The 14,619-nt window shown below is 54.5% G+C and overlaps 1 protein-coding gene across 1 annotated transcript in view; it reads right to left on the reverse strand.

Annotated features, from left to right (window-relative positions):
- The window catches only part of GRM7 (glutamate metabotropic receptor 7), a 196,682-nt gene that overhangs the window by 106,648 nt on the left and 75,415 nt on the right, over positions 1 to 14,619 (reverse strand). The window contains 1 exon segment of the mRNA XM_066327148.1: positions 9,924 to 10,140. Within this exon segment, the coding sequence (XP_066183245.1) occupies positions 9,924 to 10,140 (217 nt within the window).

Below are 14,619 nucleotides of genomic sequence, written 5' to 3' on the forward strand. Positions count from 1 at the left end.
AGGACTTTAGTTAAACTAGATATTGCTGACGTAGACTTCCCTTTACTAACTAGACATTGTTGAGGTAAACTTCCCTTTTTTTAACAGAAGCCGGGTTTAAGGAACTGATAAATCAGGAGACCTGTCAACTTAATCAATAGACTCCAAGAACACAATGTGATCATCAATCAGATAGTCTTGAGAAAACAGGATCCTGGTGTCACCAACACTAAAAGGTTAAAAAGTCAAAGTGAGGAAGACCCCTCTTACTTCATCATTTTGAGATCCCACCCCCTAAAAAGGACCACCGACCCATTTCAAAGAACAAACTACACATGCTTAATTGCTTTTTGCCTAATTACCATACGAAGGGGGGAATGGGATGGACCAGAGTTATGAATATGCATTTGTGTTTTGGGTATTCAACACTCTTGTACATAAAAGGACCCTGTGAGCATCTGTAAACTGCGGTGTGTATTTGGGAGCTATCCCTCACGCTGCCCGGAGTCGTGATAACACACACTTTCTAACTTCAAACTGTTAGAGAGTCTGTGTCTGTCAGAGTTGGATATCGGTATTATATCAATATCCATATTTTTGTAACAAATCAAGAGGGGTCCTCACCTTCCCTGGCTGCAGCAATGTGAGAATACCAAAGGTCTGCAGGACAAGTCTCACCTTTCCTTCCCCATAAAACCCCTATAAATCTCCTGCCCTGAGCTTTCCATCGGGCTCATTTAGAATTCCAGAGCAGAGGAGACCTGGTCCCCTCCCGGGTGAGGGATCTCCAGTTCTCCCCTGGCCAGGGCCAGCTCCACCTCAGGCTGGGAGCACAGAAATTCTCTCCAAGCACTGCTACAAACTCACTGTCACTTCACTCCCTGGGGGTGTTCTGTCTGTCCCCTTCATTCACAAGGTCCAATTAACCCTTCCACTGTCCCCAGTTTATCCCATTTTGTTATAATTCACCAACCCACAGGGTCCAATTAACCCTTTCATTGTCCCCCGGTTTTTCACCTGTTTTGTTATAATTCACTAACCCACAATGTCCAATTAACCCTTCCACTGTCCGCAGTTTATCTCCTGTCTGTGTTTTGTTATAATTCACCAACCCACAAGGTCTCAGTGGATGAGCAGGGCTCAGGCTGAGGCTCACAGACTCGTTTGGGTTGGAGGAGACCTGATCCCCTCCCAGGTGAGACGTGCTCCAGTTTCCCCTGGGCAGGGACAGCTCCAGGCTGTTCAGCTGCTGCGGTGTCAGTACAGCCCACGCTGTGGTTATACACACCCACAGACCCCAGCACACACAAATACATCCCAAAATACAACGTGCCAGAGATCCCTGCAGCCCCGGGAGCCCCGGCACAGGCTGGGCACAGCTGGGGCAGTGCCCGTGTCCCTTTGTGCCTCAGCCCCTCCTGGGGCTCACCAGAGCAGGGCTGAGCTGCCAGAGCTGCCTTAAATCCCTTCCTGGGGGGATCACACCCTGCAGAGGGGAACAGCCACAGCAACAGCCAGGGCAACGGTTGGGGCCCTTATGGGGCCCTAGGATATAGGATATAGAATATAGGATATAGAATATAGGATATAGGGTATAGGATATAGAATACAGAACATAGAATATGGAATATGGAATATAGGATATAGAATATAGGATATAAGGGGCTCTAGAGCCTTCATGGAACAGGCAGCAAGGAAAGCTCCCAGGAAAAGAACATTTTCTGTTCCCTGAGACTGCAACTTCCCTGCACAGCACCAACACCAGGAGTCCGAGGCTCCGAGTCCCTGCCAGAGCTGGAGGTGCCGCAGGCAGAGCTGGGGCTGTGCTGGCACCTCTGGGCTGTGTCTGGCTCCGTTTCATCTGCAGCTGCACAGCCACCGTGCCCTTTGTCAGCCCAAGGCCGGTTTGATTGGCTTTGGAGTCAATCACCGAGGGTAGATTTAATTTCTTGGAGCTGATAATGAGTGCAGCTAGATATGGATCCTTTCATTTAAAAGTCTGCTTTGCAATTTAATCAGCCTGCACAGCCTCCAGAGCGGCCTGAAAGCGATGTGGGGTGGTTGTAATGGTGAGCGAAGAATAGGAAAATGAGACAAGAATTAGATGAATGATTTGATCAGAAGCCCTGGGCTGTAAGCAGGTCTCAGTGCAGAGTGCTCCCTCACACCCTGGTGTCTCTGGAGAGCCTCACACAGCTCCAGAGGCAGCCCGGGGTCTGTCCAGCCCCAGCCCAGCTCCTCTCCAGCAGCACAGAGGCTCCACTGTCTGCAGAGAGCTCCTCACTCCTCACCTGCCCTGAGACATTCCCGGGGACCATGTGAGCCCGGAGCCCCGCCTGGGTGACTGGGGTTTGCACCCAGGGCCCTGCAGGGCTCACACCAGGGCTGAGCTCACAGCACGGGGGAGAGGCATTCCGGAGCTGGGAATTCCAGCAGGCAGCCCCACATCCACTGGGGGGGAACTCAGACAGCCCCAAATCTGTGTTGGGGAGCCCCAGGCAGCCCCAAATGCATTGGGGGGGGAACTCAGACAGCCCCAAATCTGTTTTAGGGGCCCCAGGCAGCCCCAAATATGTGTTAGGGGCCCCAGGCAGCTCCAAATCTGTTTTAGGGGCCCCAGGCAGCCCCAAACCCATTGGGGGGTCCCAGGCAGCCCCAAATCTGTTTTAGGGGCCCCAGGCAGCCCCAAACCCATTGGGGGGCCCCAGGCAGCCCCTGCCCTGGGCCAGCTCAGTGCCCCCTGCTCCCAGCCCACCGTCAGCCCTGGGCTGGAGCTGAGCTGGGACAGGGATTCCCCTGGATTTGCCATCCCAAGCAGCACCGTGCCCATGGGATGGCGGGAACACAGACAGAGAGAGCTCCTGGAACTGGGTCAGTCCCACAGCTGCCTGCAGCAGAGGACAGAGCTGCACATCAGCCACCAGCAGCAGAGATCCACACCCGTCTGCTGGAGGAGGAATGAAACCCTGCACTGCCAGCAGGTGCTGCTCCACCTGGGCACAGTCACCTACCGGAGAGAAAAGCAGCTCAGGCACCGATGACATCCAAATTATATCTTTGCCATCTTTGATGTTTATGATTCTTGGCTCCTTCCTAAGTAAAAGATGTCGTTAGGGTTTAATCAATAGCATTCTGCTCAGAGAAAGGCCTTCTGAAGCTGACAAAACTGCACAGGCTCTGCTTTGAGACCTGCTCAAATAAAACCTCGAGGAAAAAAAAAGAGTTTTCCTTCTCCTGCTGCGGAGGTTGCTGAGGGTTCTGAGGAAATCAAACACGGTGTTATCTCCCTGCTGCTGTGCAGGGAGAGGCTGGGTCAGGGCAGAGCTGGGACTGGCCCTGAGGGTGCAGCCTGTGCCCACTGCAGGCCTTGGGATGCTCAGAAAGGAGCAGCCCTGGCACAGGGGGCCCCGAGCAGTTGGGCTGCCCCTGGAGCCCTGGCAGTGCCCGAGGCCAGGCTGGACATTGGGGTTGGGGACAGTGGGAGGTGTCCCTGCCAGGGCAGGGCTGGGATGGGTGGAACTTTAGGGTCTCTTCCCACCGAAATCAGTGGTTAATTCAGAATTATCACCTCCAGAAATGACAGAGCCTCTAACAACTGATCTATGACCTGAACAATCAGCAGATTAACAGAGATGGAAGCAGCTCTCTGATCAAACCTGCTCAGAGCAGGAGGAGCCCTGGCCTCGGACTGAAGCTCCTGGAGAAGTGACTCATGCTCCAGTGTGTCCTCATTCACCTGCTTTGTCTTTTTTTCCTCCCTGTATTTTCTTTGCCAGTTCCCTACAATAATTAGAAGTGTCTGGTACAGGAACAGCCCTGGCACAGGGTGCCCAGAGCAGCTGGGGCTGGATCCCTGGCAGTGCCCAAGGCCAGGCTGGACACTGGGGTTGGGGACAGTGGGAGGTGTCCCTGCCATGGGATTTAATCCCTGGATGGGATTTAAGGTCCCTTCCCACCCAAACCTTTCTGGTGAGCTGCAGCCAGAACCACTCCTGACCCCCGAGTGTCCAAAGCCACTTGGCTCATCCCAAACTCCAAACAAATGCTGGGTTTGGGATGATCCCAGGCTCAGGGTGAGCTCCTCAGCCAGCAAAAAGCATCACCCTGGGGCAGCCCTGGGCTCTGCCAGGGTCACCCTCTGCCACCTCCCAGTGTGCTGAGGCCACAGCTCCATCAGCTGCACCGATCCCCTCTGTGAGAGCAGCTGCAGCCCCGGTGAGCTGGGACAGAACCCACCAATGCTCAGCTCTCTGGGGAGAAAATGAAATCAAGGTGCTCTGCTTCCTTGATCCAGCCTCAGGTGTCCAAACAGGAGACTTCAAGTGGCATTTGCTTTTGACATTGAAATAGATCTGAAAAAAGCCCTCACAAGGAACAATAGAAAACTTGGCAAAAGGCTCCTGCTGCAAAAAACCCAAGGCCATTCCTCAAGCAGAGTCCAGCAGTGATATACCAGCAGTATAATCTTAATTGGCCAATAAAAGTTTTTAGACAATCTGTCTAGACTTGCTTTTGCCTGGATATAAAATTGGCTTTAAAAGAAATACATAAACAGCAATGAAACATCAATGAAGAGCTGTCAACAAAAGCTCCCTGCTGCTCTACATCTGCACCCTGCTCTTCTCAAAACACGAGGCCTCGTGTGGAATCCTGCAGGGTTTTGGGGCTCAGGGCACTGCAGCCTCAGCCAGCTCCAGTCCCTGGGCTGGTGCTGCAGAAACCAGCAGGAGCAGAGCTCTTCTGGAAGGTTCTGAGCAGCACAGCTCAGCCTGGAGGGAGCCAAGGCTTTATAAATGACGATAACTGAGGACAGCCACGGCTGGAGAGCTCCTGGGTTTGTCCTGCCTGCCCCACACAGGACAGGGACAGGACCAGGGGACAGCCCAGGGACACTCGTGGGGGAAGAGGAGGGAAAGAGAACCGAGGGAAGGGAAAGAGAACCGAGGGAAGAGAAGAACCAAGTCATCTGAGGAAAAGGTTCAGGGCTGGAAAAGCAGCAAACACAGACAGGAGCTGAGCTGAGGGACAATGAAAGGGCTGATTGGACATTGTGGAGTGGTGAATTAAGGGGACAAACAAAATACACCCAGGGAACTAAATCCCAGTGTTTGTAATGAATGTTTGAAGAGAGTTTGTGTGCTCAGAGGCTGAGATTGCCCCTCCCAGAGCGAGAGCCCTGTTCAGCTCCAGGACCTGCTGTCACTGTGAGGCACCCCCCATTCCCTCGAGGTCTCACCCCTTTCTCCCCATTCCCTCCTCCCCGGCAGCTCCTGGCTGCAGACAGCCACCCTGCTCCGGCCCAGCCCGGGAGCCGCTCCCTTGGGAGGCAGCAATGCAGTGCACGGGATGCAGAACTGCCCCAGGCTGCAGCAACGCAGCTCCTTCCCTCTGCAGCTGCAGGCGGCCAGGGGCAGGGACAGCACGGAGGGACACACACCTTGGGGACACACACCTTGGGGACACACGGCCTGGGGACACACAGCCCAGGGATGTCACACACAGTGCAGGGACATACACCTTAGGGATGTCACACAGCCCAGGGATGTCACACAGCCCAGGGACACACACCTCAGGGATGTCACACGTTTTAGGGATGTCACACTGCCCAGGGATGTCACACACAGTGCAGGGACACACACCTTGGGGACACACGGCCCGGGGACACTCAGCCCAGGGATGTCACACACCAAGGGATGTCACACAGCCCAGGGACACACACCTCAGGGATGTCACACATTTTAGGGATATCACACAGGCCAGGGATGTCACACACAGCCCAGGGATGTCACACACAACCTAGGGACACACATTTTAGGCATGTCACACATTTTAGGGATGTCCCACAGCCCAGGGACACACATTTTAGGGATGTCCCACATCCTGCAGCCCAGCAGTGAGACAGTGTCAGAGGCCCAGCAGCAGCACGGGCAGAGAGCTCAGCTGTGGAAATGGCCCATTTGGGGAGAGCAGAGCATTAATAAATGCACTCCAGATCTCTCATTTATCTGTTAGGAGGCATTCAAGTGGTCTTTTGCTAACGACTTCAATATATATATTTCTTACAGATAGCAATTAACCTTCTGGTACAGATTAATCTTTTAAAAAGAATCAAAGATGAATTAATCTTTGAAATTCAAGTATTCAGTAGTTTCATTAATAATCTGAAATTGTCCTTTAGATTTCCCATAATTAGACCATTCCCCTAATTTATTAATCCCACAGACTGCGGAGCACGTTTCAAATCTTCATCTCCTGCCACAATGACATATTCAAACTCGCTTGAAGTGCTCATAATAAAAGTCACTTTGTGAAGAATTATTAACTCAGAGGATCAAGCAAAGTCTTTATATGCCAAAGCATATTTGAAAACTAAGCAGGGGAAGCACTTTCCACTGATCCTCAGATTTCCTCAGATCCCGGCTGATCAGAAACAAGTTTGGATGAAACGCTGACTTTGGGATAATGAGCTTGCTGCGGATTCCGGGCCCAGGGCAGGAGCTGTGCTGGTGCCAGGGACTGAAAATCCCCGTGTGCCGAGGGGATGGGAGCGGGACTGCTCCCTGCAGGGATGGCAGCGCCGTGGGGCTGACTGCAGGAGTGCAGGAGTGCTCTGGGACTGACTGCAGGAGTGCAGGAGTGCTGTAGGACTGACTGCAGGAGTGCCGTGGGGCTGACTGCAGGTGTGCTGTGGGGCTGACTGCAGGAGTGCAGGAGTGCTGTAGGACTGACTGCAGGAGTGCTGTGGGACTGACTGCAGGAGTGCAGGTGTGCTATAGGACTGACTGCAGGAGTGCTGTGGGACTGACTGCAGGTGTGCAGGAGTGCTGTAGGACCACAGGTGAGCAGCACCCAGAGCCAGGGGACAAGGTGCCACTGTCCCCCAGGGCAGAGCAGGACCTGCCTCTCCAGCTCTGCCCCATGGAACCGCCCCACGACAGGATCCTCTTGTCCTTCCCGGGGTTTAAAAAGCTGCAGGGAACTTTGTTGGCAGGTGTTAAATCCCGTCAGAGCTTCACCTGAGCTTTATCTGCGTGCCACAAGGAGCTGAGCACAGCCCCGGGGATCGGATTATTCCCGCCCCAGGCTCTGGGGAAGGAGTTTAGGGATTATTCCCGCCCCAGGCTCTGGGGAAGGAGTTTAGGCACCATCCCCGTGGGTGCCGTAATCCCCCGGGTGACCTACATCCCTGCACTGGGGGCTGCTGCGGCGGGCACGGCTCTGGGTTTGGCTGCAGGGTGCTCAGCTCTGTGCTGGCTGCACGAACAGCTCATGGCATCAGTGTCACCCTGCAGAGTCCCCCCATGGATCCTGCTCTCCAGCCACAGCCTGTCCCTCTCACAGGGAGCACATTCCGGGTGGCAGTTTGCAACGGTGGGTATTTGCACATAAAGTCAATTTTCAATTCCAATGAGGGCTGGCATTTGTCACTTCCTGCTGTATTAAATCCAAACCCATTTGCTTTAATACCACATAAATATGCATTCGTGGGAACAGAAGAATTTATGCAAATGTGGGTTCCTTCTGTGACACCAACACAAGGAAACAATCCTGGCTCCCCCTCTCCAAGGCCTTTAAAGCCATGACTTGTTCCCTGCAGGAGGGATCCAGCAGCCCTGGGGCAGTTTGCACACAGAGCCAGTGCTGTGGGACCCCCTGGGCATGGGAACCCCTCCAGGGCCTCCCCTCCCTGCCCTGAGCTGGGCTCAGAGCTGCTTTCATTGAAGGAGTGCCAGGCAGGTACAGGGGGGACACCTGGGAGCTCCATTGGGGGGACACCCGGGAGCTCCATTTGGGTGGGACACCTGGGAGCTCCATTTGGGTGGGACACCTGGGAGCTCCTTTGGAAGACATCCGGGAGCTCCTTTGGAAGACACCCAGGAGCTCCATTGTGGAGGGACACCTGGGAGCTCCTTTGGGGGACACCCGGGAGCTCCATTTGAGGGACACCTGGGAGCTACTTTGGGGGGACACCCAGGAGCTCCATTTGGGGGACACCTGGGAGCTCCTTTGGGGGACACCCGTGAGCTCCATTTGGGGGGAGACCCGGGAGCTCCATTTGGGGGACACCTGGGAGTTCCATTTGGGTGGGACACCCGGGGGCTCCCTTTGGGGGACACCCGGGAGCTCCATTTGGGGGACACCTGGGAGCTCCATTTGGGGGACACCCGGGAGCTCCATTTGGGGGGCAGAGCAGAGCTTGCCTTGCCCCACGGCCGTGGGTTCTATCACCAGGAGACAGCCCCTGCACTTATCACCAATGGAGAATTCCAGCAGCTGCTGCCTTTTCCTTCCCAGGGATCAGCTCCACACACCTCCATTTCCAAACCCCACGGGTCTGGATTGCAAACCAGCTTGCCAAGGGCTCAGAGCCAAGGTGTGGCTTGTCTCAGCCACACCACTGTTTCTGCAAACCCACAGCAGCCAGCCCTGGGCTCCAGGGGAAAGGTTCTGAACGGCTCCCTGCACTGAACAGGGCAGAGAAAGGCCAAAGCAAAGAGCACACACCAGGCTGCACCCGAGAGCAGCAGCAGGGAGCCCCCAGTGCCTGTGAGCAGCTCCCAGCAGAACTGCAGGCTGTGGGGACACAGCATTCCCCCCAGAGCTGTCCCTGTGCCAGCACCGGGGAACCACAGGACACAGCATTCCCCCAAAGCTGTCCCTGTGCCAGCACCGGGGATCCACAGGACACAGCATCCTCCCCAAACCTGTCCCTGTGCCAGCACCGGGGATCCACAGGACACAGCATTCCCCCAAACCTGTCCCTGTGCCAGCACCGGGGATCCACAGGACACAGCATTCCCCCCAAAGCTGTCCCTGTCCCTGTGCCAGCACCGGGGATCCACAGGACACAGCATCCTCCCCAAACCTGCCCTGTCCCTGTCCCTGTCCCTGTGCCAGCACCGGGGGACCACAGGACACAGCATTCCCCCAAACCTGTCCCTGTGCCAGCACCGGGGATCCACAGGACACAGCATTCCCCCCAAAGCTGTCCCTGTCCCCTGTCAGCACCGGGGATCCACAGGACACAGCATCCTCCCCAAACCTGTCCCTGTGCCAGCACCGGGGATCCACAGGACACAGCATTCCCCCCAAAGCTGTCCCTGTGCCAGCACCGGGGAACCACAGGACACAGCATTCCCCCAAAGCTGTCCCTGTGCCAGCACCGGGGATCCACAGGACACAGCATTCCCCCCAAAGCTGTCCCTGTGCCAGCACCGGGGATCCACAGGACACAGCATTCCCCCAAAGCTGTCCCTGTGCCAGCACCGGGGATCCACAGGACACAGCATTCCCCCCAAAGCTGTCCCTGTGCCAGCACCGGGGATCCACAGGACACAGCATTCCCCCCAAAGCTGTCCCTGTGCCAGCACCGGGGATCCACAGGACACAGCATTCCCCCCAAAGCTGTCCCTGTGCCAGCACCGGGGATCCACAGGACACAGCATTCCCCCCAAAGCTGTCCCTGTGCCAGCACCGGGGATCCACAGGACACAGCATTCCCCCAAACCTGTCCCTGTGCCAGCACCGGGGATCCACAGGACACAGCATTCCCCCAAAGCTGTCCCTGTGCCAGCACCGGGGATCCACAGGACACAGCACTCCCCCCAAAGCTGTCCCTGTCCCCTGTCAGCACCGGGGATCCACAGGACACAGCATCCTCCCCAAACCTGCCCTGTCCCTGTCCCTGTCCCTGTCCCTGTCCCTGTCCCTGTCCCTGTCCCCTGCCAGCGCCGCGCGAGGGGCTGGTACAAGTGCAGCATTTCTGCTGTCCCCAGGAAGGATGGAACCCACCGAGGGCTCCCCTGAAAGTCCCCCAGCACCCAGGAGCCCCCGCAGAGCACTGCAAAGAGCCCGAGCAGCTTCAGCAGCTGCGGGAGAACGCGGTGACATTTGGCACAACACGACATTCATTGACTCGCTGGAGGAGGACGGGCGTGGCCTACCTGCCTCTCTGGAAATTTGCATGAAGGACTCGACTCCTTTTTCTCCATAATTCCCTTCAGATGCCAAAGTGGATACATAATTCCATCCCAAAGCTTTCACAATGTCCACCATTGCTTGTGCTTGGAAGGAATCTGGAGGAACCACCCGTGAGAAGAAATCATAGCGCCTGTCATCGCTCAACTCGGGTGCGGTTGAGGCATAACTGATTTGTGGGATCTGTAGAAAAAAACAATTTCTGATAAATACACACATTCACAGACTCATGGCACTCGTTGCAGCAGCAGCTAAAGCACCAGGCTTCAGCTGAGCTTTGGCTTTGCTCAATGCAGCTGCATTTCTCCAGCACGTCCCTTCACAACCTCCAAGCCAAAGGAACAATCCTTTGGTTGGCTCCGAGTCACCCAAATAAAAACTGGGAATCAGCTGGAGACAACCCTGGACGTGCACATCCATCACTCCTCCCTTTAAGGCAGTCAAACACAGCACAGAAATCATTTCACTCGCTCCCTGCCCTTGTCTCTGGTCTGGTGGCACCAGGATTTGGGCTCCTGGTTGGGTGGGGTGAACCCCACAGCCGCCAGCAGTGGCTGGAAGCAGGGACACCCTTCCCCATCCCTTCCCAGGATGGAGGCTCCAGGCTCAGGGAAAAGGTTAGTTTTTATCCTCCCTGAGGAGGAGCAGTGTGAGGGCTGCTGAGCAGGGACATCTCTGTCCCCAAATGTCCCATGGCCTCTCCCTTTATTGGAATGAAGTCAAAGGACTCCTCTGTCCCCGTTTGGACAGAAACTCTGGTGTCTGTGGATTAATATCCCTGACCCTGGTGACCCTGGGGGGACACCTGAGAGTCCCCTGGTGTGACACAGCCAGCCCCACGCACAGCAGGGCTGCTCTCTGCAATTCTCATCAAAGTGAGGCTGAAATGTCCCCTTTTATGTGTGGCGGCTCTCGGTGTCCCAGCTTGCCAACAACTGCTTCTTCAACTAAAAATCAAAAGGAGCACATCCTGCACTTTGACAACGAGCAAAGCCTCTACAGGGTTTGCTGCACGGCTTTATGCTCCTAAGGAGACTTTTTGGGTTTTAAATCTTTTTCCACTGTTCATAAAATATTAAGTGCTGCTGGCTGCTTCAATCACTTGGAGTATAAAAAGCAGATATTGGGGGGTTTTACCAGTGTTTCTAACAGGAGATCTAAAAGCAACATCAAGTTATATATATATATATATGGCAAGTAGAATTTTCCTCCCATTTTGTTTAAATACAGAGAGGAAAGTCCTTCAGGGGATGTGACAGGGGCTGCAGCCACCAGAATTCCCCTGGCCAGGCTGCCAGAGCATCTTCAGACACCTGCAATTGGCACCTTGCCCAGCTCCCCGTGCCCACCAGCAGCAGCCCACACTGGGCACCCACTGGAAGGAGCTGAAATCCAGCTGCTGCCCCTCAGGGAGCTCCCCACAGGCTCCCCCGGCTCCTGCCAGCACGGGAGTGCACAGGAAAATAAAAATGGGTCTCCCCAAGTGGTCAGGACCAAGGCTGGGCAGGTCACTGCTCCCAGGGGTGCTGCTGGGTGTTACCGTGCAGGAGGGTGAGCAGGGCCAGGGGACACCCAGAGGGTTTCAGTCACACTGGTTTGATTCGCCAGGGAAATGTTTTTCTGGCCCTTCACTGTTTTATTGTTCTTTCATTTCGGTGAAATGCGTTCTTTGTCTTCAGTCCAAGCTGAAAGCAGTGAGATCCCTCTGCCATCACCGCTCCCCTTTCTCTGTCCTGACACAGCCCAAAGCTCCAGAGCAGCCCAGTGTGCTCTCCAAAAGCTCCAGCACTGGCAGCCCCAGCTCCCTGCCCTCCCCAGCACCGGGGCTGAGCCGGGGCTCTCGGGGGGACAGTGACAGTGAGGAGGTGACCTCCCCCGTGGGGACACATTGTCCCCATCCCCTGTGTCCGCAGGAGCTGGCCGACCCCACACTCAGGACCTGCACAGGTGCCCAGCCTGAGGTTCTGACTACAGCAAGGGGGAGTGATTAATGCCGGGAGCACTGTCTTAGTCACTGATTAATTATTGTTAATTTATTTCTAACGCTGACCATTATTCTTCATTTCTTTCATTTTCTCCTGCTAATGAAGAGCTGTCTCTGGGCCACACTTGCTGTCTCCTGCAGGGCAGCACACAAACACCCCGGGGATCACCCAGCCTCCTCGGCCTCTGCTGCCAGCCCCAAACGTGTCCCAGCAGCAGCCCCGGCTCCTGTCCTGCCCAGGGAGCGCCCTAAAGGCCTTTCAATAAACACCTCCTCTGGTTTTTACCTCTGCCCAGTCTCTGTTGCAGGTCAGCCTTCCCAAGGCATCAGGACCAGCTCACTTCAGAGCAGAGCCCCACTGAAACACAAACTCCTGTGCCAGTTTTTCCTTCCAAACTCACTGTTTTATCATCAACTCACTCAATTATTATTAACTCACTAGTTTTGTTATTAAATTTTATTATTATCTGACTCCAGACCCTCCTTCTTTCCCTGTTCAACAGACCCTTTCTGCCAAGAGGAATGGCAGAAGGTTTGACTTGCTCACCAAGTCCTTGTCCCGTCCTGGCACACACCAACCCTCCCTGAGCTGTGCCCACAGCCCCTGGAGCACACAATCCCTGCTGCCTCCAAGGGCACCGAGCTCAGCCCCACCGAGCTCAGCCACAAAGATTTCTGCAAGTGTGCACCTGAGCCCCCCTCACCCGGGGAGAGCAGTCAGGAAAGTGCACAAAAGGCAATTTCCCGGAGGACCTCGAGCAATTAGGATAATGCAGGAGTGCACCTATTGAGATATTAATGAGCTCCTACCAGGGCAATATTAACTTCACAGTTTGCTGCATTTTTGACTCTCCATTTCCTATTAAGTTTTATTGATATGGTTTCCTGGCAATAGGGAGACCTCACCCTGCTCTGGCAGAGCCTCTGAAACCCATCAGGTCTGGCAGGGGCAGGCCACAAAACCTGCGAATCCCACCCAAATGAGCTGCCTGAAGGCTGCACTCAGCTGCAAAACTCGCTGTGAACTGATGGATGAGCAGCAGCCTGGGACTGGCCAGGGCTTTATTCATGCAGAAATTGCTGATGTCAGGGTTTAATCCTCATTAGCTCCTCTCTGTGCCCCATCCACATCTCCAGGACCAACAGCTCCAGCACCCTGAGCTGCAGGGAATCGGTTCCCCTGTCTCCAGCTCCAGTCATCTGGAGTTTCTCACTGGCTCTTTTCTCTGGGCAAAGCCCCTCCAGACTCTTCCCTTTCTCACTTCACCTTCTGCACAGGAAAATCTGCTAGGAAGTTCCAGAAACCCAGGGGAAGCTGTCCCTGCCCTCGGAGGGGTTTGAGCAGACCTTTGAATGTCCCCTGGAACCCAACCCAGGGAAATGTGACCCAATGCCCCAAAGAAGACCAGAGCCTGCCTCCCTCTCCCTGGGCAGCAGTAGGATTAAGCAGCCCAAGGTGCAGCTCAGCAACACCTTTTCAAATTCCCAACTCCTCTTTACCATTATTATTATTATTATTATTATTATTATTATTATTATTATTACTATTATTACTATTATTATGGATGGAGCCCATGACTGAAACAAACACTTCCACAAAGCTGCTTTGGGTATCTCAGACAACTGCCTCCCTAATTGAACACGTTCCTTTTAACTTAATTTCAGAGCTGGACAGAGCCCCTTTCCAGGACACAAATCAATCCTCATCCCCACCACAGCTCATGGCACTGAGGTGGGATTTTGGCACGCTGGGAGTCTTCTCCACATCTGCAAGGTCTTTCCTGCTTCCTTTGCCAGAGGGAGAAAGCACTCCTGAAAAAAGGATCGTGGCAATTAAGGGACAATAATTACAGCAATTAGTAGTGTCCACATGGCTCATGGGAGCACTTCATCAGCTCAGAAAGCAGGAAAAAAAGATCATAAACACCCAGGAAAATGAGATGTGTCCGTAAATACGGATTTTCCTGTATTTCATCTCGATGACCTGTGCCTGGAGCAAGGTCTGCCTGTGACAGTGACGAGCTTATGGCACAGGTTGGTTTTTTATGGAGAAACAGAGGTGGGATTTCTTAGCTTTGAAATGCTACAAGAACCTTGGACTCGCAGAACTTGACTTGAAACCAGCACTGAAATGAAAATTAGGCACAGCACAAAAATAAACCTCTTCCCCCCTTCTCGAGCTGTAGCTAAAACTGTCCTTGGACAAACAGGGACATCTCCCGTCTCACCAATCTCACACTGGGGTCTAGGACTCGGCCATTTATCCTTTCCTAGGGCTGAGTTATTAATGAAATGCTTTACTTTCCATCCCTGGAATGTCCCAGGTCGGGCTGGACACTGGGCTTGGAGCACCTGGGGCAGGGAAGGTCCCTGCCATGGCAGGGGTGGGATGGGGAGGATTGAAGGTCCCTCCCAGCCCAAACCATCCTGGAGTTCTCCTCACCACTGCCAAAAACCACTCTCTGTGGAGTTCAGCTGCTTTGAGCTGGGCCTGTGAGACAATCCCAAACGCTCCTGGTCTTTGAGAAGAGCCCTGTGGAAGCTGTGGGATGAGCTGTGCAGGCAGCAGCGCTCCCAGGGCACGGTGGCACAGAGATGGAGGGGCAGAGCAGGTTCTGAGCCCTCTGCCCACATCCCCAGGGCTCAGGAGGAGCTCAGCTGCTCTCAGAGCGGGGAGA

Source organism: Sylvia atricapilla, chromosome 11 (assembly GCF_009819655.1).
Source record: "Sylvia atricapilla isolate bSylAtr1 chromosome 11, bSylAtr1.pri, whole genome shotgun sequence".
Lineage (NCBI taxonomy): Eukaryota > Metazoa > Chordata > Aves > Passeriformes > Sylviidae > Sylvia > Sylvia atricapilla.